The sequence below is a fragment of the Python bivittatus genome, unplaced genomic scaffold, assembly GCF_059951505.1.
Source record: "Python bivittatus isolate LINGU-HERP-01145 unplaced genomic scaffold, Pbiv_v1 ctg000840_np1212, whole genome shotgun sequence".
Lineage (NCBI taxonomy): Eukaryota > Metazoa > Chordata > Lepidosauria > Squamata > Pythonidae > Python > Python bivittatus.
In genome coordinates, this window is record NW_028277113.1 from 48642937 (window position 1) to 48667206 (window position 24270).

Genomic DNA, 24270 nt, shown 5'->3' on the forward strand with positions numbered 1-24270 from the left:
CTGGCCTTAGGTTTATCATGATTCCTGTGCAATTGAATTTTTTATGATTGACAAAGTCCTTTTCATATATTTCTGATGTATTGTAGAAAATTTAAAATGATCTGCAGCGTCCAGGACAAGAATAGCAAGAGCATAATGGGTCAGGAACAAGTACACTGGTACAACCGTGTGGGGGAGGTAGACATATTTACTAAACCTAAAGTAATAAATCCCCACATTTCCCATCTGCTCTGATAAGATCTTTGAGAAATTTATAAACACAATTGTTATTTTAAGAATGTTTACTATTTGGGGGGCCATTAGTAATGTGTTTTATTCTATGGAAAGTTATGCCTTTCTCTTTCAGGGAGGTATGTAAAACCATAGAAACAAATGTGTCTAAGAATGGTTTAACTGTGCTGTTAGTTTCAGTGTAAACGTTTGAAATGTATAAATAAAGATCCAATGGCTTCCTGCAGTTCTTATCATTTCTTTTTTTTAATATAATTTTATTGAAAGTTTTAAAAACAAAAGAAAAATTAATACAAACTAAAATAGAATAAAAAAGAAAAAGGAAGAAATAAAAGAGAAAGCTAAAGTGCAAAAGAAAAAAGAAGAAAAATGCCACTTTATCAATCAAATTTGAAAATACCCTCAAGGCACTACATTTAAGATTATTCAGCATATGCCTGTTATATCAGCGAACGTAATACCAAGTCACACATTTATGACAACATCTATTTTACTACTGTGTTTAACTTTGTAATTCCATGGGCTATAGAACCTTCAGATTAAAGCAAATCAGCTTTGGATATTGAATGGGAATAGAAATGATGGATGAGTGATTGGTTGATTCCCCCCCCCCCACACTTTTGGAAGTGAAATTTGTGGCTCATGTGAAGTTACATGATCTGGGAAGCATATAATTTGTGCTGATCAAAACATAGGATATCTTCAAGCTCCTTTTGTGGATGTTGCATTTGATTCTTTATGACTTACATTGTCTTTAACTCAACATAGAGGTGTGTCTTTAACTGTCTTTAATTCAACATAGAGGTGTATGTTATTCTGATGTAGAAGCATAGATATGTATTGTGGAAACAAAACTGTGTGCAAAAATAAGAGACTGAAACAATATATTTTCTCACATCTGAAAAATGAATTGCTGAAGTTAAAGTTATTTTCTTTGCAGTTATGTAGTTCAAGCTGAAATATTTGTTACTGATATAACCTTCCCCTCTGGATTTACCTGTAGTTTTCACGGGTCTTAAAAAATCGAGCTTGGCCTACCTTCAAGCAAGCTAAGGCAAAGATCTCACCACTGCACAGCAGTGATTTCTGTCCGACTAATTGCCATATCAATGTCATGGAAGTGTCATACCCTAAAACTTCAACCTCACTTGGCAGTGCCTTTGGTGTTCAGCTAGACAGCAGAAAACATTTTTCACATGAAAAAGAAAACAGACATACTGAACAAGGTAAACTTCAAGGCGTCTCTTTGAAAATTTGTTTCTTTACTAATGTGACAAGAAATGAAGACATTGGGTTAATTAAGAGGTAGAAAAATCTTAATTGCTACAATTATTAAGGGCAGAGAAGAAATTTTGGATCTACTCAGGGACTAATGAGTTTGGATTATTCTTGCTTTATAAACTAAATACTGTTGCTGCCACTCTTTTGCCTTTCTTTTCTACCTTTCCAAGGGCTTCACTCATGCTTGCTTTTCTCAGAGGAAATCCGGTGGAGAGGGGAATGTGTTGAGCTGGGCATTTCTCCTTGAAGTTGTCTTGTTTATCTGCATACAGGGATGTCTGATGCTCCCTCCTGAAGAGCAGGTGGGAGAGTGGATGAGATGGCTACAGTTCTTTGGAGGAGTTCCAAAACTTTCCAGCTTCCATCCCATCAGCCTTTAATTCTATGGAGAGGAAAAATTATGGGATGGGAAATTGCCACTTTTAGTACTACATAATGGCTGGTTTGGTGTAGTAGCAGTTGCAGACTCACACATATGCCAAGCCACATCCAGACATATGATTTTCCATTTCCATTTTATTTATTTATTTGTTGGAGTCAAATATATTCTGTAACCACTATTAATTGAAGGAATTCTTATTTTGTGATTGTATACATCTATCTCCCCAGTCTGCTACTTTTTTTTTTTTTGGTCATTTTCTGTATTGTCTAGATTACTGCTTATTTCTTTTTCCTCAAATAATTCAATGGTCATATTATGATTGTAATAAGAACAGGATGTTGCAAATGTTTATCAGTTTCAGCTTTTTTTTTCATTAGTAGCAAGTTCATCCTATTTAAAAATGAGTGCCATCTTTACTTAAATAAGTGGTACATTGTTTCTTTTGAAGTAGTCATTGAACAATCACTTAAAAGAGGAATGTTGAGAGTATTGTTTGCTTGCTTAAGTTACTCCCCTGTCAACTGAGAAGTAATCATAATAATTTGTGTGTCTATGTCAGCCTGTCTATCTCTGTCTCTAGTTTCTGCTAGAGTATAGACACAGATAGATTTTTTAAGAACTACTCATGGTTTTTCTTCAGTATTTATATTGTGTAATCATTTATATTATAATTTGGATTAAATTGTTTCATTAGCTTGTGGGATAATTTTAAAAAATGAACTATGCTTGTACACATGAAGTAATTTCAACACAAGTGTGGATTTTCAGCATCATGTGTTGCTCGTGTTCTGGTTGTGTACAAATTGACTATTAAAATTATGTAATTGCAACTATTAATTGGATTTATGAAAATGAGCTATTTGTTTTGAGCTTAAATTAATTGAGTTATAATGAATCTAAGTATACTTAATAAGCTATTTATGCAATATACTTTGTCTAGGTAAACTGAATCCCATGGTTTATATACAACATACAATAACAACTATGGCAGCTCCATCAGGTCACTCATTAGGTCAACAGGATGGCCATGGTTTAAGGTACCTCTTAAAAGAAGAAGATTTAGAAACGCAAGACATCTATCAGAAATTGTTGTGCAAATTACAAAGTGCATTAAAGGAGGTGGAAAACTGTGTTTTTCAAATAGATGAGTAAGTAAACCTGAGGTATATATCTTTATATATGAGTAAGTAAACCCAAGGGTTTCGGCATTGATACATACATTGATAGAATTATAGCTTTAGCTTATATTTTTTATTTTTCTTGGAGAACCATAAGTCTGTGATGAAACTCTTTTCATTCAGTATTTGGCATTTGTGGATTGAATAGTCATACAGTATTTTAAAACACCTATTCAAACCAATAGGACTAATTTTAATTCCATTGATTTCATTAAGACAACTCTGATATCAAATAGAAGTACCTCAGGTCTTTTGCATTTCTGCCAGTTGAAGCAGACTCTGGTTTTAATTTAAAACTTTAAAGTATTATATATTTTACATAAAGATATATGCGTATGGAGTAAATGAACAATATTTGGGCAGAATAATTCTTGATTAGATGTTATATGAGCCTAGCCACATTAGATTTCTGCTTGTATTTTAGGATATTGCCATGTTAGCATTTACAAATTTTCATACTATATTAGTGGTATGCACTATTTTTAATTACCTCTACTAAATTTATCAATTTCAGCCTTCTCTCTTCAATAACATATTCTCCAAGTTCAGAACATGCAACCCATGAATTGTTACCATCAACAGACAGTGATAATGAAAAAGGAGAACGCAATGGAAAAAAAGTATGCTTCAATGTAGTAAGTGATGAACAGGAAGATTCTGGTCATGACACTATAAGCAACCGGGACTCATATAGGTAATGTATCATTTAATAGTAAGGAGAGAGATTTTATGGATCACATTCACAGTTTTATTGTGTATAATGATAGAATTTTAAACTTTTTAAAAGTCTTATTAAGTAATACATATTGGGGGGGTATTAAAGATGTCTTCCCATTTGTGCTTATTCACAAAGGAAGGGTAATTTTTAATGTGCATTTTGATACAAACATGCCAAATTTGTACTTTCTGAATCAATATACTATAGGAATGAAGTTTTTCATTGTCACAGCCATTCCTCTCTCAGAGGATTCAGCGGTTAGTACATTTTCAGTGAACTTAAACCCACTTCCCTCTTCATTTGTAGTTTTTAGCACTATATTGCTTCAAAATTACGCAAGCATGTACCTTTTTTGCCCCAAGACATAAATAACATTTACTGTGTGCCTTGTTTAATAGTACAAATAATGTCAATAATTGACATTTGTAGTATTTGAAAAAATGCCTAGACAAATGTAAATGTGAATATTCTGAAAGATTTATACTCATATTTTTCCTTGTTCTTTTTAGTGATTGCAACAGCAACCGGAATTCTACTGCTTCTTTTACCAGTATTTGCAGTAGCCAATGCAGTTCTTATTTTCATAGTGATGAAATGGATTCAGGTGCTTTTTAAATATGTGTTTGTGTGTGTGTGTTTATATTCTTATTTAGGGGAATGTGCATGAGTTTTGTTTAATAGAACTTTTGTTTATATATTTATTTTATTTTCTGTTACTTGCATACTGCCGGCTATATATTTATGACAAATTGAAGTCATAAAACAGTACAGCCATAAAATCACATCATAACACTAATTAAAAACAATATAACATATGACAATAAAGTAAAGATGTTAATCTCCAAAAGCTTGTTCTCTATATGGGATGTAGGTGGAAATAATGTCCTTCTTTCACTCTGCTCCAAGTATTATCTTTATTCAGAAATTCTCATTTACCGTTTAATTGAACAGGATAGATGAGAAATATTAGACTAGTTTACATATAACTAACTCTATGGGGCAGACAAATTATGCTTGAAAACCAGGGTAGATTTTAATAATCTTTTTAATCTTCCTCCCTCTAAACATCAATAGGATGTAGAAAGAGGACAAAACAAAGGATGATGTTGCTAGGATACATCTGTTTTTTTTCTTCCCACTGCAACATCCTAAAAACCTATGGTAATGAATGAAATACATCGGATGGAATGCTACTGTAAACCTGAATGAAACCGTCAGTTAAGCTAACAAGAACTTGAGTGAAACAAGAGGGAAATCAGATTGGAAGTAATTACTTCATATAATGTCCCTTTGTCCAAAACAGGAAGAAAATCCCTACTCTGGTAGCAAGCTTAGTGCCACAATTCAATTTCTAGATCTTTTTCAGCATCAAGATAATGCAGATACAGAGTATGAATATCTCTTATCTAAAGTCAACTGTGATTTCAAATATTGTTTTAATAGGTGATGAACTTCCTCAGAGTATCTGCATTTCTCATGATAAGCAGGATAAACTTTATGGTTGTTTGGAGCATCTTTTTGGTCAGGTGAGCTATTTCATTTTAGTTTTCTTCAGCCTATATAATAAGTATAGGATTCTTAAAAATTGCTTTTTTCTTCCTTTTGTTTGTAAAATATCTTAATTGTCAGTTTTTGGAATGCCTGTATGCTGTATTGTCTCTTTCCATTTTTAATGTACTGTCAGTAAGAGCAGTTCTTTAATCACGCATATGTACTGTTTCAACATTACATCTAAGAACTGACATTCAAGAGCAAAGAACAGTGCACAAAGCTTGGATTAGTTGGGGATGACATGCTGCATAGTTGGCTGTACATTTATTTTGCAGATAAGAATTCTGATTTTCAGTTATATTTACTTAACTGAAAAGGGCATCTATTACTTGACCTTTTCCTCCCAGTGACTGCACTTATTCCCTGAAAAATTCCACATATTCCATAAATTTTGAAATTCTTACTTATTTGAGTAGGAATTAACTGCATCTAAGGGGTCTAATCCAGTACATTTATGTGAAGCTAATTTATAATGCTAATTGTACTTCTGACAGTATTTTTTTCGGGTTCACTCATTCATAATTACTAAAGGCAATATTAATTTTAGACTCTGAATCTCACAACATGTGACATGAGATACATGATATATTGTAAGAAAGGAGGGGGGGAATGGGATAAGATTAGAATCAAGGTGAGCAAAATCAATAGCTCTCTTGCACAATGAGAGGCAAAAAGAGGACCTTGGATAAGGTAATGCTGGCTCCTATTATGCTTTTACTAAACTATGGTTTATTTAAGCAGCAACTATGAATAAACCATAGATGGCTGGGTCACAGGTCACATTAAAGAATAATCATGGTTTACAAATTGGCTAGATTTACATAGCAAATAAAGGCAAATAAATCATATTGTAGCTTACCACAATGCATTTATCCAGCCAGAGTCTTTGCTAGGAGCTAAAGTCAACTAAAACCTGACATGGTTGAAAAAATGTCAGTTGGGTTACTTCTTTCTCCATAGACAAGCTTGCTGAGTTGTTAAAACATTCTTGTTTGGTTTTGACATCTTTGATTAATGAAAGATTGGAAGGATGGACGTTCATTGGTCCACTGAGACCAAAAATGGAGGTAGGTTTGTCTCCCTCGGTTGATTCCAAATAAAATATATAGTGGTGGATCTCCCACATCTCTGTTTATAGTCTTTCTTCTAACAAATGTCTAGGTTTTCCTAATTGGATCTACCATATGCTATAGTATTTTAAATCAGATTGAAAGGATTATCAAAATAAACTTCTTTTTAATATTTATCAATCGCTTCTGAATTCAACAGGTAGATTCAATTATTAATCTACTGAAAGGACCAACAGTGGCAAGAGCTTTTGAGCAAACCAAATTCTTCAGCCCTGGTAGAAGTTTGCAAGGTATTAATTTTCCAAAGTTAACTATGACAGTGAATGTAGTTTCTAGCACTTGTTAACAGGGTTACTTTATAGTTGAAAGTTCTTAGTACTAAACATGTAAAAATTGGAAATACCAAACATGTACAGATTGGAAATGTACACTGTATTATATTTAGAGAACCTCCAGGAATAACCATTTTATGGACCTTGTGTAGTGCATAGATCGCTGTGGCAGAAGGAATTGTGAGAAAAAGTAAGCAAATTCATTAGTTCTTATTGTGTTGTAGAAGATATATTCAACTGAAATGCAATAAATATTTAATATTTTGAATAAAACATTTTGAATAACAGTCTGAATTTGGCCATTATTTTTTTCCATTCTCATACATCCCACTTTCAATTTTGCTTTTCTCCAGATTTTTTCATTTTTCATTTCTCCAGATTTCTTTCAGTTTGTAAATAGATACTTTTTTGGCAAATAAGCAGACAACTAGAAGAGACTTGATTGTAAACTAGAAGAGAATTAGTACATTTTTCTTTCTCTGTGAAGTATTTCAGAATATTATAAGATTCAATATAAATTCTGCCTACTTTCCTCCACTGTTCTATTCCATGTTCTGAGTTTTTTAACTTTCTGATTAGAAAAAACCATATGGAAGATCAGCTGCAAGAATCAGTCCTCATTTAAAGATACCCTGTTCCATATCATCTGCTTACTGAAAAATTAAGCAGCAGAAAGGCTTTTAGTAATGTGATGCCCTAGTGGTAGAATGCTGTCTCCAAAAAGATTTGCCTAGTAAACATTTAAACATTTTATTTATTTATTACAGTTGTATGCCTCAAATGAATTGCTTAATACTCTATTAATTGTCAACTGAAAAAGATAATGATTTTAAAGACTTGTTAATACCATATTTGCATAGGGCTTTTTTTCTCAAATTGTTATTTGTGAATGTGGGGGGCAGAGGTCCTTTTATATTACCTGATAAGTACAGAAGAACCTGTGGAAAAGAAAGGATTGAGCAAAAAGTACAGGTAGCTGCCACATCTCTCCCACAAGGAGACCTATTGAAGATGAAGCTGAAATAGATTAGAAGGGGTGGTTTGCCTGATGTATCTAATTCTTCTGTAAAGCTTAAACAAAGCTTTCCATATTTCCTTTCCTGTTCATTATCTCTTTCTTTCCTCACATCTGCATGCAGTTTTCTTCCCTCCTTTCTCATTCCTTCCTTTAGCAGAGCAGATACCTCTGTCTTTCATATAATCTCCACAGTTTTTGTCTGTTTTTGCTTTTCTCTGCTGGAAGAAGGGAGGGAAGTGTGTCTGTGTGAGTGTGTGAGTATGTGTGTGTGCTCCTCTGTGTGTATGAGAGTTATATGTACATGTGAGAGAATGGTTGGTATATGGAAATAGGGATAATTTAATGTTGTTAATGGGGTATCTAACTAATTTTAATTAGTTATTGCACTCACAGACACACACTTTTTTTTTATTCCATCACTCCCTTTTTATGAGTGTGTCTTCAAGCAAGTAGGTATCTTTTTTTTGCCCTCCCTTTCTATCTCAACATTAATATCTATATCTACTTCCATTCAAACACATACATGCAAACCCAAATATATATATTTTTGTTGAAGAAGAGAGATTTCAAGATCCAATTCATTCCTATGTTGACAAGGTGGGGAAAAAATGTAGTTTTTTAAAATTAAATTAAATTTTAAAATCTTTTTAAAAGTTTGTTTTCCTTCTACTCTACCTTTTGGGGAAAGATCATTTTAAATTCTTCTTCTTTTTGGGTAAATAGATAAATTATACTTATGCCCAGTGAGAACTGTTGAATGAATGCTATTCCCCCACTCCAACAAATTGCTTCAGGAAACATGGTGTTTATGGATTTCTTCCATAAATATGGGCGAGCTGAGTGACGTGATACACATACGTCATACAGCTTGTAATGCTCTCTTCAACATTGCCAGGCTAGGATAGCAAGCTCCTTCTGCCAGCAGCAGTGTATCTTTGTGCTATCGCTCCTCTGCAAATGTGCAACTGGAACGTTAGGATGACAACTATAAGAGTATTAAAATCTAGTAAAATTATTGTAGCAAAACTAATAATTTTGTTTTTGCCTAGAATTTCAGCAAGAAGTTGAACTTAAGCTGAGCTGTCCAAAGAAACTGAGACTTCATATTAAGCAAGATCCTTGGAACCTTCCCAGCAGTGTCCAAAACCTTTCTCAAAACATCAGAAAATTTGTCGAAGGTTAGTAATTCATCTATAGCAGGTCTTTTTGTTAAGCTTCTTAGGCAGAAGTTCTGGAATATAAAAGAGTGTTTTGATAATAAGTCAGATTATAGAACAGTTGTAAAATCCTAGTAACCTGATTGTGTGAATTAGTGACATTTATGTTCTTTTCCTAGAGTAGGGATGGGGCATGGCAGGCCATCCCATTCAGTCCGTATTCAGGTGAAATCCTACTTCCACTAAAATCTTATCCTGTAAGGAGAATCTGCAAGCACTTTTTTAAAAGCCTTTTTTTTTAAAAAAGCCTTTTTGTGCCTTTCTTGAAATACCTAGAGAATGGTAAAAAACAGGATTTCAGAGTACCTGACTTTTCTTCCCCAAAGTTCTCATCTTGATACAATCTGTACTGTGGGGAGACTACCAAGGAGAAAACAATGCTCCCACCAACACTGACAGGGCAAGCTACGGTATATAAACAGAGAGCAAACCCCACTCCCTTCTAGCACTGAAGATGTTACCTACCCGGGTAACGAAACATCTGCAAGAAAATAACCAAGCTCAGAGAACCCCAAGGACTCCACATTAGAAGAGAATATATGTAGCTCAGGGTTGAACTGTGGAGTCCTTGGGGCTCTCTGAGATTGGTTGTTTGCTTGCAGGTGTTTCATCAGTGTGAGTGAGTGTGGGGTTTGCTCCCTGTTTGTATACAGTAGCTTTCCCTGCCAGTGTTGGTAGGGGTATGGGTGTTCCCATGGTAGTTCCTTGATTATGGTATTGTTTCCTGCTTGACTGTTTGCCTGGTGTTAATCCCTGCTTATCTGGGTGTTGGCTGCTGAAGAGGTGTTCTGGTCTTTTTGTCTCCTTCTTAGCTTTTTTATTGTCTCTTTTGAATGGGGCTTATTTCTTTGATGGCTGATTTGTCTGAATGCCAAGCTTTGTATGAATGCAAAACATTTATTTGTGTGGGTAGATAGGTGGAGAGAGAGAAAGAGAGAGAGAGAGAGAGCAAGCATAAATGTAAATATGTACACTAACAAATTCTAACGATAAGGTATACTAACAGATTTTAAGTAAATAACTTAAACTTCTACACCTTTACTTTTTAATACAGAATGCTTAGTTGCTAGTTCCTTCCTCCTCCCCCACATATTCATTTATGACACAGGATGAGGAAGGCTAACCACTTCTCTCTTTAACACACTGGCCCAATTACCCAGCACCTGGACCACACAGAGTTTGCTCTGCCACCACCTACAATCCAGAGCTGTTTTCCTTTCTGCTGGCTCTTTCTGCAGATTCCTTTTCTTGGCTTCAGCTGCCTTGGATATCTTCACCATATCTTTTCCTGGCCCGCATCATCCAGTTCCAGTTCCTGGTTTTTCCAGCTGCAGCCTCCTCTGCTCCCCATCCCATCTGGAGGCCTTTCACTCCAGCAGCATCTCTTGCCAAACCTAGAAGGACCCCCCCTTTTTTTTTGAGCAAAGTTTCTCTTTTCCAATGTTGTACCAAATTTATTCTTGCAGCCCTCAGCATCTATCTTACTAAATCGTGGTATTTTTCATTTATGTTTTCTGGAATGATAACTAATAAAGATGTTTGTGGTTTCAGTTCAATTTTATTTTTAGAATTTTCTGAATATTTTGATGTATTTCTTTCCAGTACTTTTGAATTTTTTTACATGTTCACCACATATGATAAAATGTTCTTCTTTGTTATAGCACTTCCAACATTTATTGATGTATGATTTGTCTATCTTGGTAATTATTGATGAAGTTATATATCATCTGTAAAACATTTTATACCAATTTTCCTTTATTATGTAACTTGGAGTAAACATTTTTGACTTGTTTCATAGCTCTTCCCAATGTTATACTGTGATTACTTCTCTGACATTTTGTATCCACTTTATCACACAACTTTTAATTTGTTTTATCTTTGTGTCATATTTTAATGGCAATTTATATACATATGAAAATAGGTGATCTTGGTTTTGAATGTGTTTCAAATTCTGTCATCTTTCTCAAAGTCCTTCCTTCTTTCTGGAGATCATTTTTTATTGAGCCAGCAATTTATAAATACATTCCTATCTTCATTGAGTAGTTTTTGCTGTGTCTGTTAGTCTGTTTTCTGAGTCTAGATATGCTGTATTGGCATATGTGATTAAATCTTTCTTGGTGTAGTTATAACTGAAGTAAATGGCATTTGATGGCAAACCTGTTGGACTTAATGTTTTCTCTAGTTTCTATTTAGATGGTATAAATCTTTCACCCTATATGTATAATCTTTGTATTTTACATATAGTAATAGTCACTTTGAATAGAAAGATATGAAGATCCTTGTTGCTCCTCTGCCTATTGATATATTGTATTGAAAGACATACTTTATGAAAAAAAATAGAAATTTGATGTTTAAATAGAAAGGAACTCCCCATCCCCAACCTGAGTGCAAAACATGATTTTGTCTCTTCAGGTTCTTCTATTTTTCTTTTCCAGAGGTAAAAGCAAGAGTTCTTTTGGCACTTCTTGAATATACAGGTAATGTTTATTTAAAGCAGTTGACCAAATGTTGCAAATGTCTTCATCTTTAGGAGTATTCACTGAATGTTTTTTTTTAAAAAAAGATAAGCCTGCTAAAAGATTGGTCTACATCTAATGAATTTAATTCATTAAATGTGATTTCTACTTAATCTATGCAAAATATAAAGTATTGTTGATCAGGTATGGGCCAGAGAGAGAGAGGGAGAGAGAGAGATTCTTTATTGTGGCCATAGATCAGAATCTACACATAAAATAGAATCATAAAAGAAAATACTGGTAAACTTTGACAAGCACTTAAATTCATCCAGAACTAGGGGTATTATGCTATGGTGAGCCCAAGGTGCTAAAAGGAAGTACAGTGGTACCTCTACTTACGAACTTAATCCGTTCCTTGACTCTGATCGCAAGTCGAGTTGGTCGCAAGTTGAAGTAAATTTTCCCATAAGGTTCAATGTAATTACCGTTAATCCATTCCGGCGTCCGCAGACCACGCGTCAGGGGTGGAAAAACGGCCGCTGACCACACAGCAGGGCGGAAAAATGGCTGCGGACCACCTGTCAGGGGCGGAAAAATGGCCGTGGACCACGTGGAACGGGCGGAAAATGGCCGCGGACCACGTGGAACGGGCGGAAAAATGGCTGTGGACCACGTGGAACGGGCGGAAAATGGCCGCGGACCACGTGGCACGGGTGGAAAAATGGCCGCAGACCACGTGGAACGGGCGGAAAATGGCCGCGGACCACATGGAACGGACGGAAAATGGCCGCGGATCCAGTTCGTAAGTCGAGGCGAGTTCGTAAGTAGAGGTAAATTTTTGGGGCCGGAGCTGGTTGTATCTCGAAATTTTCGTAAGTAGGGGCGTTCGTAAGTAGAGGTACCACTGTATTTTGCAATGATATGTCACCTTCAGGTTTCTGTCAGCCCAAAAACAATAAATGAAGAATAGAATTCATTCAAGTAACCAGATATTTTTGCTGTTAGGAGCTTTAATGGCCTTAAATAATTATCATAAAAGTAAGTTCCATATTTTTCTGACAATAAGACGCCCCCATGTACAAGACGACCCCCACTTTTCCAGCCCAAAATTAAAAAATCAATATTTTAAAGATAGTGCAGAACACATTTTTATTTAGTAATTAGTTAACATTTACCTGATACACTCGGTGGGAGGAGGTCCAAACCGTCTCTCTGCAGCTCTATTTCCAGGCTCTTTTGCATAACTGATTACATTCAAGCACTAGTGAAACTGCAGATAGCTTGTATCTGCAAACAGCCTTCCTCTAATTGGTTTGTTCAGCATCAGCTGACGTCAGTTACATCAGGCTCGTGATTGGAGGAAGTCTGTTTGGGAGACAAGCTATTTCACTCGTGATTGGAGGCTAGCAATAGGAAGAAGCCTCTCTGCAGAAACAAAGTTTGGCAGTTTTGCAACCGCGATTCTCGGCTGACTTCCTTGAATAAGACGCCCTTCGGTTTTTAGGGTAAGGATTTTAGAAAAAAGTATCGTCTTATAGTCAGAAAAATACGGTAAGTAAGTAAATAAAATAGTTTAATATTTAGTAATTGGTATTAATCTCTTCTGGATAGGATTGCACTAATGGAATCAGTCCGCAATTTCAGAGTCCTTCTGGACTCACAACTTGTGTTTGAGGAGCATGTGGTAGCTATGAGCAGGAAGGCTTTTGCACAATTTTTTTACAGATAGTCCTCACTTAACAATGGCAATTGAGACTGGAATTTCCATCACTAAGTGACACAGTCATAAAGCATGATGTCATGTGACTGTACCACTTAGCGACAGAAATTCCGGCACTCTCAATTGGCATTGTTAAGCAAATCACAGCAGGTTGCTAAGTGAGGATGTCACATAGTCACCATTTGTAACTTCTGCTGGCTTCCCCATTGACTTTGCATGTGGGAAGCTGGCAGGGAAGCTTCAATGATGATCACATGACAGTGGGACATTGCAACATTGTAATTGCGAGCCAGTTGCCAAGCACCTGAATTGTGATCACATGACCAGGGGATGCTGCAATGGCCGCAGCTACAAGGACCCATTGTAAGTCTCCCTTATTCAGCACCATCGTAACTTTGAACGGTTGTGGAATATGTGGTTGTTTAGCGAGGACTACCTCTGTTGATGCATGTGATAATAAGACCCGTGCATTTCATTGGACGTTTTGGGCAAGTATGTATAAGATTACAATATAAAGAGGTAAATGATAATTTATTATACAGAAGATAGTTGTCATAAAAGTAGGCTAACTTGTGGATATGAATTAGATGTAAATGCAGAATAGAAAAGTATTACAGCATATACATTTAATTTAAACAAAATTTCATAGCAAGTAGCATTCTTTAATGCTTGAATGCCTAGTGAGGTAGAATCATTTAATAATTAAATTCATTTATGGTTTTACCTATAGCCTACAAGCATACCATATAGCCACAGCATGGCATTTTTATCATCAGCCTGTGCAATCAAGAGAAACTATATGCATATATATCACTTGGTGCTTCATAGCGATTTTTGTGCCAAAGAACAAGGTCAGTGCTTAAGAGTACACTTACTTTCTGGTCAACTTAGATAATTTTTCATCTATTATGCTCTTTGCAGATAGTGAGATACAGCTCAGGAGGGACATGGTCTTCTGCCAGAGTCTAGTAGCTACAGTTTGTGCATTTTCAGAACAATTAATGGCTGCCTTAAATCAGATGTTTGACAATGGCAAGGAGTGTGAAATGGAAACGCAAGAGGCCAGTAGGAGATGGTTGGAACAGATATCCACTGCAGGTGTCCTCCTTTATTTCCAGTCACTGCTGTCACCAAATCTGGTGAGAAATCCTATGAATGTCTATATAATATTGACTAATACTTTATTATCCTGACCAAAAACAGCTGAAATGAAACTCTGTAAAGAAGAAGCAGTTTTCTAAGAATGTTGTTGAATGTTAATTGATATCATTTTATATTATTCTAAAAACTTGGTAAATCAAACCAATAGGTCAACTGTATCAAGAATCTGTTGTATTTTTCCACTGTGTACCAGAATAAAAGAGCTGATTAGTTCATATTAATATATGACATTACTTTTAGCCTTTTAAATCTTTTTGTTGGCTCCTAATTATGGCTGGTTGGTAATTATGAAGTGCTCACTGAAGCCAGAACTGGGAAGAGTTTGAGACCACTAGATATAGCATTTCTAGGCTCTGTGATGCCATTAACTACAGTCCTCAAACACTCACTCATGTGAAGTGCGGTTTCCTCTCCCTTACATGTGATTTGGCTTCACTCCTACTTTCTCCTTTTGTAAATCTCTGATACCAGGATCCATTGGATTGAGTCTAGGCTACATTAGTTACATTTGAGCTTCAGTGACTAAGTACAGCTTAGTCATTTAATTGACTACAGCTTAGTTCCCATAGGACTTACTGTCTGGACTGAACACATTATATCTTAGCAGTTAATGCTGTGGAACATTATTTACTTAAATTTACATATTTTTTAATTTATTCCATCAGAAAATATAGTTTCTTCTTAAATGATACTGATGTTTCATTCTTTCTGATTTCTGTGGTTTTGTATCAGTATCTTATACTCCTCACTTTTGAAGCAGTTTTCATGAACACAGCTGGAATCCCCAGCATGGTATTTGAGGCCACCAATGGGCCCACAGACATCTCTTGGCCCCCATCAGGTCCCTTTTCAGCTAAGATTAATTTTGAACAGATTATTTTCATCAACAAAGATAAATTTTGGAAAGCGATAAATGAGGTGTCAACCACTATCATTATCTTTATTTACCAAAAAGCCTGTTGCCTCACACCTGTGCCTAACAAGTATTCTAGGAAATAGAAATGGCATGTGGCTTCAACCTAGTCATTTGTTTTGAATTGTGTTCCCCTACTGAGAAGAAATGAGTGAGTCATCTGTGATGTGACAGACAAATCCTGAAGGGATTAGATTGTGAAACAATCAGCAATCTCGTGTATACTTCTGCTGAATGGATGTTGTGATTGGTAACCCTCCAAATGAAGTCACTTTGGAAATAGTCAAAATGCCATGGCAGCCACTGTGTGTGTATATTCTTGTGTAGTCATGATTTGCCCTTAAAATTTCAAATGTGGCCATTAAGCCCAGAAATTCTGGTCCACAGAAATCAAACCCATATTGCAGCCTTTCCCGACATTGTGTCCTACAAATATGTTGCATTACATTTCCCAGAGTTTCTAAATAACCATTGCCCATGCTGGTTGAGAATTCTGGGTGGTGGTATATAGTCCACTGAGTGATATTAGGTTGATGAAAGGTGGCATACCTAATATGTTAAAGATGCCTCTGGAAGATATAGTACTTCTGTATTATTTTGCATTGGATTGATTAGGAAAGGAATCAGAAACTCCTTGTAAATTCTATAAATCTTTGCCTTCTAGTAAGCTGCAGTTCTAGGTGAATGTTTTCTTTGTTAGCAATAATAATAAAATGTGCTGAGAAAATTACAAATTGTTTTAGAAGCCACACTAATGCAGAACTTCATTTTCCTTTCAGTGTACTAAATATTGTAGCATACAAAAACCAGTGTAAGCATTTAAGCTTCGTTTGTAGTAACACATTTTAAGTATACTTGTTTACCTGAACAACAATTAAAATTCTATGCAATTAAATTACACAGCCAACACAGTAAATTAAATTTCTATTCTGTATTCATTGTTGTTAATAACCTGACAAAGAGGAGATGGAATAAATTCAGTAGAAGTCAATACATCTTCATTTACTGATGAGTCAGTTTATTGCTTCAGTGAAAGAGGATATGACCATCTGCAGTTAATGTTTATAATAATCAATCTAGCATGATTACTAGATGCTCTTTGTATGTATATATTTTCAGACTGACGAACAAGCTATGCTAGAAGACACATTGGTTGCATTATTTGACTTGGAGAAAGTTACATTTTATTTTAAACACTCTGAACAGGAGCCTTTACTAGCAAGTGAGTATTGCAAAGTATATTTAAATCTCCCCTTTCTTGTAAAATATTATAGGATATAAGAACATTTTTTATTTCCGTCATATTTGCTTGTATGGTAAATACTATTGTAGCTTTATGCTTATGCAACATTTTCCATTTTTAACCTTTTTGAGGAGAATGGTAATATGGTATCCAGTATTACTGCAACCTTGATGCCATTCCTTTATTTATAGCACCTAGCAATGATAGTAGGTGTGCAGTAAGTTTAATGTTACTTATGATAGCTGTAGGCATAAATACAAGTTAGAGGGGAAAGGGGAATTATTAATAAAACCTAGGGTAGTAGCCAGGCACAAAATGAAAAGAAGATGGTCAGAAGGTCTTTATTCAGGTTCCACTATTTCAAGATTAAAGGTACTGATTGGGTTCTGCAATGTGCTAAACTACTATTTTGTTTAACCATGATATATTCGGTAAGCCATAACGGCTGGGTTCATACATCACACTAAGCCAACACCTCCCACATACACAGCACAATGTATGAACATAGTCACAATTTCAAATTTTATCTTAAAGCTACCCAACAAAAGTAACAGTATCTACAAAAGAAAATATAGAGGAAGGAGACTTTCTGATTAGGAATGTTACATTTTCACTGAGTTTTTCAAAATTAAAAATGGCTGAAGTCTTGTAAATTCTTGTGCAAGAACACAGAAGTCTTGTAAGATTTTAGACGTTTAAAAACTATGTAATTTTTAAAATAAATGTTAAAACCTGAGATGGTGCCATCTAGTATTATCACAGGGACTGCATTTGTGCTCCATGTAGCATGTTATTACTGCATTTTCTTATCTTTATTCAGCAGTAGTCAATGATATGGAACGTAGGTAAGGAAATTAACTATGTGATGATGCTATGACATAGAATCCTTGTGTCACAGTGCAAACAGACAGTGTGACACAAGGATTCAATGTTTGGCATTTGGATAGTAGGTCAATATAAACTTCCAATCTGAACTATGTTTCCCGTGGCACCACAATTAAATGTGATATTTTGTTTTATGTCCCATCTTTCTTCCAAGTAGCTCAAGGAAATATATATGTGGTTCCCCTCATTTTTTCATTACAACAATCCTGTGAGATAGGTTACTTCCTGACAAAGACTTTGAACTTGAGTTTTCTCAATTGTACTCCAACATTCAGATCATTATGTCACACTATTTTCCGGTCTTACGCATAACTCCTTCTCCTTTATTCCCATTTAAAAATGGTCGATTTAGTTTTACTTTCTTAAAATATTTGTAAATCTTTGCAAGAAAAACTTGCAAACCTTGGATTGGTAGCTTTTAATAAAATGTTATTTTATTTTATTTTTAGATATGCCAATCACGTATCAAGCAGAAGGAAGCCGGCAAGCTTTGAAAATTTATTTTTATCTTGATAATTACAATTTTGAACAGCTTCCTCAAAGACTGAAAAATGGTGGAGGTTTTAAACTTTACCCAGTTTTATTTGCACAAGGTAAAATATTTTTAAGTTCACCTTCTCTTAACAGTTTTTAAGAACTTGTAAGGAAAATAATGCAGTTAGTGGTGTTCTGAAGCTTGACAGCATTCTTGGACACAGCAGTATTTTGAAGAGAATCACATCATGCATAAGTAAAATGTATGTATGTTATTATTCTACTCATTTGAATATTAGCATCTCACTCATGCCTACCTTGGTTTTTAATATATCCATTTGTTTGTAGATTCTGTCTGTTTGGACATCTTCTTGCATGTTTGAACTTGAGATGTACACATTTTTCTTTAAAAAACATACATTCTTTTGGGGAATTCTGGGAGCTTATCCTCATTAAAGTTGCCAAGTTTGAAAAACACTGATCTAAAAGTTTAACATTTGTTCTCAAATTTTGCCAGTAAAGAGGATTTTTATATTGCTTTAGAATGATTTTTATTCTGAAAGCATAATATAAACACTTGTAATACTCCAAGTAAATAATAAACCTGTTGCCGAGTTGAGAAAGGCTATTGCAGACACATAGGTTAACCTAATCTTATGTGACTACCTGAGAATGTACTATAGGAATGTGTACGTCCTCTTTATAACAGTGAAATGCAGAACATTCTTCCTTAACATATACAGTATATTTAAAGGTACAGAAAAGGACTGGCTTACGATATCTTTCTATTTAGAGGACATATTTCCTTCAGTAATGATTTTATTTTAGGTAATATGACCATGTACATTCCAGTCCCATGTGTGTTAGCTGTAGAAAGGCAGAATCATATTTGGAGGACTACAGCATCTATAGATACAGGAAAACTGGAAGAAATGAATCAATGGATCAGTTTGATGAGAATCTGTATTGTTTCTTTTGTATTCTTTTATAGCCCTGGAAAGTATGGAAGGGTACTATTATAGAGACAATGTATCAGTAGAAGAATTTCAAGCACAGATTAATGCAGCTTCATTGGAAAAAGTAAAACAGTATAACCAAAAACTCAGGTGAGTGAACAGCTATTGTTTTTTTCTAAGCACAAATTTGGCATCACAATGCTAAATAAAACAGTATGGACACAACTCCTGTTTTAGTGGATCATAGTGCACGAACACATTCAGATCTGCAGTCAATCTAGTTAAGTGTGAATATATCAAATGATGATAGAGAGGGAAAAATAAAGACAAATATCTGAACATATCAGATATAATTTCCGGCATAATTCCCATAACCTATGATAATGCAGCCTGAAATTAACTTTACATGCATGTTTTGATATCTCACGTGAAAGTCTGTGTTATGTTTTTGGTATTATCATTTCACTGCCATAACTTGATTTTTTCCAGTACTGTGAATCCTCATGTACATCAAGATAATTGTCTTGCACAGGTGTCCGTTCTAAAGATCTGGAAAGTGAACCCAAGTCTTACTAGACACAGAAAAAAGACTGATAGGCGTATAATGCCAAAACATTTCCTACGAACATGATAACATCTTTAAGTTGCTGATGGGTTTTTAATGTGCTGAATTTCGCATTAACTAAGTAATGTGATTAATTTTTTAAAAAAGCAATAATTCATATTATTCTCATACATTCAAATAAATGTTGAGATTAGAATTAAGATTTTTATTTCACCTTTCCTTCCAAATGCTTTACATATTACTCCTTTCATTGCTTGGGTGGTTTAAAGAAAGAAGCCAAATCACAGTAAAGTTCTTTCAGCACCCCAATGTGTAAGAACAGTATATTATCTTCCCTTTCTCTTTCTTAGTAAATCATACATTATTTTGTATCGTACAAAGCAATTGTATGTATGTCTATGTGGTTGAACCCAACTTTATCAACAAATTCTTGCGTTAGCAAGAGCTGTAATGTATTTGCATGCACCACTCTCTTGTTTTAGTTTCCTTCTATCATGTTTCAGACAATAGGCTTATTCCTATATTGTTTTCACAATGCACATTAACAAAATTCCTTTTCAATTTGAATAAATCCTCATGTTGTGCCAAATGATAAAACTAAGACAAGATCCAAATTTAGTAGACTGCAGCCTTAAGAACTAAGTCTGTTTTTTTAATCTCCATTTGCTTAATTCCCCTTAATTTGAAAAGGCCTACCCATGAGGGCTGTGAATGCTTCAGAAAGATTCGGAAGAAGTGCTTTGTATCTCATGGGAGCTCAGCACTTCTCTACTATTCATTAAAGCAGCTCTTCCTATTTCAGGCTTCTGTGTGATGCTGAAACCAAATACTGCTGCTCTACAAGGCACTATAATAAGTTGAGTCCTTAGCGCAGTAGTATTTTTTTTCAACTTGTGCAGAAGCTTGAAAAAAATACATGGCTGCTTTAATTAGTAGTAGTAGGGAGGTTGTGCTCATGCTTACATAAGGTCTGAAATACTTCTTCCAAACTATTTTCAAAATCTGCAAAGCCCTATTGTCTAACATAAAATGTTTTCCTTCCACTTAAAATTCCTACAGTATGCTGGCTTTATATAATTGCTGAAATATCAGTGGGCTAGAAAAAGCTAAGCTCATAGCCAGAAAACATTTAAAAGCTGCTGATTAAGGATATGCTTCAGTCTTTTTTTTAAGAGTCCAATATTTATCAAACTTTCTGCCAGATTGCACTTGCATTTTGTAATTAGTCTTTGCTAGTTCTGTTTTCCTCCTGGCACTTAGAAAAAAAAAAAAAAGGCATATTGTTTTCTGTTTTCAGGTTGTGATGGAGTTTAGCAATGTAAATTTACTATGAACTTGTTTTGATGGGAAGATGTTCTCAATCAGAAGAAATTTCCAGAATGATCCTTAAGGGGCCAGGAGTTAGATCTGATATCTCATCTGCAATCCTAGGTCACACTGATATATTGGCTGGAAGGCAGGGGTGTTAGTTTTACTTAGTCTTCCAGTCATCAACTTAAGTGGTTGGGGATTGTCCCTTCAGGATTTTTTAAACTAAACTGAACTAAAGTAAACTAATACATAATACATGATAAAACCTCCTTTTATTTATGTATTAATTTACCCAATTTGTATGGCCGTCCCTCTCAGCAAATGACTCTGGGCGGTGAACAATCTTAATAAATTAAAAACAAATTTCTATCATAAATACAAAAATTAAAATATACAGTAGCTAAGGAGGATGTCAAAATCAATGGTTGTTAGCACAACCAGGAGACACAACACTCGGGGCCCCAGATCCAGGCATTTTAAAAGACTAATTGTGGTGAGGAGGTTCTGTTGAGAAAATCTGTTGAATCAGAGAATAGGGCATTGTGGGGATTTACATTATTTGCATGTACATTATTTGTGTGATTATATCATCATACACATTATGCTAATTATATCTTTCACACTAATTTACATTATTTGCATAATGATTTTATACAAATGATATAAATTGATACAAATGATGTTACATGTCATTTGCATGATGTAAATTATATTGTTTCCATCCTGATATCATTATGCAAATCTCAGCAGAAATTTGGTCCACTGCATCTGGTAAATTGAGGCTTGAATGTAATATAAATATTCCAGATACTTTTTGACCTAGCAAATGACAGCATCCAGCCAAATTTGAAAAAGTTAAGCAAAGTCTGATGTGAGTTAGTTGGACAGGAGACACCCAAGAAATCCCAGGACTCTAGATTAGATTAGAAAGTCGAAACTACATCCTGGAAAAAAGACAGTGGCAATTTCTATTTCCATATTGTTGCAAAGAAATTTTCATGGATTCGTCCATGACATCATTAGGTGTTGAGCTAACTCAACAGAGAATTTACTCTTTTTTCACTGCCTAAAGGTAATGGATAAAAAGGCAAATGATTTCCACATTGTGGCCAAAAAAACTATATGCATGTGATCCTGTAGTCACAGGACTTGAACTCCACTTGAGTTATTTTAGACAATTTTTATTCTAAAGTGATAAAACTATAGAGCCCATTTTTTTCATATTTATAAACTGCTTTGAAAATGGTGAGAGAGAGCCACTGGAAATGTTTTCTGTATTTTCTCAAATTTCATGCACCATTTTTAAAAAATACAGCAAATATGAATAGTGTGGAGACCAACCCACATGATTCTGTGACTTTTTTTTCCCTGTTAGAGCAAGAAACATTTTCTTTTACTGAGCAGTGCATACGATTTTACTTGAAATACACTAGCACGTGCATCTATGATCGCAATTCTCTGATGATATATTAAAACAAAATAGATAGCTTGTTTCCAGGACTAGTTCATTACAATTTCAGATTTTGTAATAGAAAAGATCCCTTTCTGTTGATAGTAAACTTAGTACTTGTAGTAAAGAGTCATTTGCACCCATTTAATAAGTGAGCAAACTAAAAATGAGAAATTGACAAAAAAAATTTCATAACTGAGAACTAAACAGTTATGAACTCTTTTTCATGTATCTATTCTTCATGTACTTTTGTCCATGTATTTTTGATCATAGCAAAAATATGAATAAATCTAAGAATGCTGGATCAGGCCAAGGACCATATTAGTCCCACATTTTGTTTCTTACAATGAACCAGATGCCTCTGCTGAGCTTGCTAGTGGAGACATAACCATTATTCCATGCAACTGGTATTTGGCTGCCCCCAAACCAAAGGTATCATTGAGTCTCAAGACTAATAGTCTTTCATTTATGCGTTCTCCATTAATTTATCCCTATTTTTAAAAGCATACAAGCCCACTTAAAGCCCCTTAAGTTTCCAGTATGAGATCAATTACATCTAAGAGTTTTGAAGATGCTTCTAGATGTCACACTGAAGCACCTTTCTATGATATTTGAAAAATCATGGAGGATAGGCAGAGTGTCAGAGGATTAGAGAAAAGCAAACGTTCCTGTTTTCAAGTAGGAAAAAAGAGGACCTGGGTAATTACAAATAATCAGCTTAATGTCAATATCAGGCAAAACTCTGTAGAATATTATTAAGCAGTCAATTTGTCAGCATTAGAAAAGAACGCATTGCTTGACAAAGTGTGCCTTGACTTTAGCTAAACATTTGACAAAAGTGTCCAATAAATTCAGAAGAGAAAAGAAGGCAAAATGTGGGTTGGACTATGCTACCATTAGATGGATATAGAACTAGTTGAACAATTGTATCCAATGTGTATATGTTAAAGACTCCTCATTTAGTTGGAAGGATTGAGTGCTATACTACAAGGCTCCATTTTCTGACCTGTGCCATCCAACATATTTATAAATGATTTGGGTGAAGGATTAGAAAATATGATTATCAAATTTGCAGACAAACATAAAAATAGGGAAGGTAGCAAAAAGTAAACAGCATCAGAATTTAAGATTGCAACAAGCTGAAATAATTAGCAAAAACACATAAGATGAATTTCAGTAGGTCAAATGAAAAGTCGTATATTTGGACAGGAAAATCATATATAGGCTGGAGAAGACTAGGGCGGCAGTGGATACAAAAGGGAAATAGTTGTCTTGGTGGAACCTGAACCAACAGTATGATGCAGCTGCAAAAAAAAAGTAAACAGAAACCAATATCAAGAGAAGTTATCATTATTCGTTGTTAGTTAGACAATGTCTAAAATATTGCTTTCAGTTCTGGTCACTCCATTTTGACAAACAACCATGTCCAAAGGAGAACAACCAAGATGGTAAGAGGCCTGTAAGGAAAAACCTACAGGAACTAGTTGCATTAGGTATGTTTTACCTGTAGAAAACTATGGGGAGACATGCTAGATGTTTTCAAAGATCTGAAAGGCTGTCATGTAGAAGATGGTACCAAATTATTCAGACTTGTTCCAAAAGAAAGGAGAATAAAGAATGGGGCTAAATTACAAGAAAGTTTATTTCATTTGGCATCAGGAAACGTTTTCTAATAGTAAGACCAATTCAACAATGGAACAGATGGCTTTGGAAGGAGGTGGACTCTCCTTCACTGGAGATGTTTCAACAAAATTTTGATGGCTATTTGTTGGGGATAGTGTAGTATCTCTGCACTGGGCATGGGGTTGGACTAGATGATCTCTAAGATGTCATCCAACCCTTACATTCTACAATCATATATTAAGATCTATCAACACATCTTGCAGCAGTGAATTCCACAGGTTAATCATGTGCTATGTGAATAAGTACTTTCTTTTGTCTGTTCTAAATCTCCTCCAAATCAACTTCATTGGAACAATCTTGGTCCTACTGTTTTGAGAGAGGAGAAAAACTCCCTCTCAAACCAGATTTCAAAACAGCCTTTTTTTGGTTCCTTTTGTCTCAGGAGTGGAACAGGAACAGCTTCTGCGCTGCAAAGTGAGACTCGAGTTTCTATGGATTTCTCTTTCACTTTTCCTCAACTCCCAAACCACTGAGA

At 35.0% G+C, this 24270-nt stretch overlaps 1 protein-coding gene across 1 annotated transcript in view; it reads left to right on the plus strand.

Annotated features, from left to right (window-relative positions):
- The window catches only part of PREX2 (phosphatidylinositol-3,4,5-trisphosphate dependent Rac exchange factor 2), a 125012-nt gene that overhangs the window by 76809 nt on the left and 23933 nt on the right, over positions 1 to 24270 (plus strand). Inside the window, exons 24-35 of the mRNA XM_007423167.4 lie at positions 1235 to 1457; positions 2835 to 3042; positions 3587 to 3766; positions 4300 to 4394; positions 5234 to 5316; positions 6611 to 6701; positions 8811 to 8939; positions 11414 to 11455; positions 14076 to 14293; positions 16348 to 16450; positions 17806 to 17949; positions 18822 to 18936. Of these exons, the coding sequence (XP_007423229.1) occupies positions 1235 to 1457; positions 2835 to 3042; positions 3587 to 3766; positions 4300 to 4394; positions 5234 to 5316; positions 6611 to 6701; positions 8811 to 8939; positions 11414 to 11455; positions 14076 to 14293; positions 16348 to 16450; positions 17806 to 17949; positions 18822 to 18936 (1631 nt within the window). The remainder of the gene's footprint in view (positions 1 to 1234; positions 1458 to 2834; positions 3043 to 3586; positions 3767 to 4299; positions 4395 to 5233; positions 5317 to 6610; positions 6702 to 8810; positions 8940 to 11413; positions 11456 to 14075; positions 14294 to 16347; positions 16451 to 17805; positions 17950 to 18821; positions 18937 to 24270) is intronic.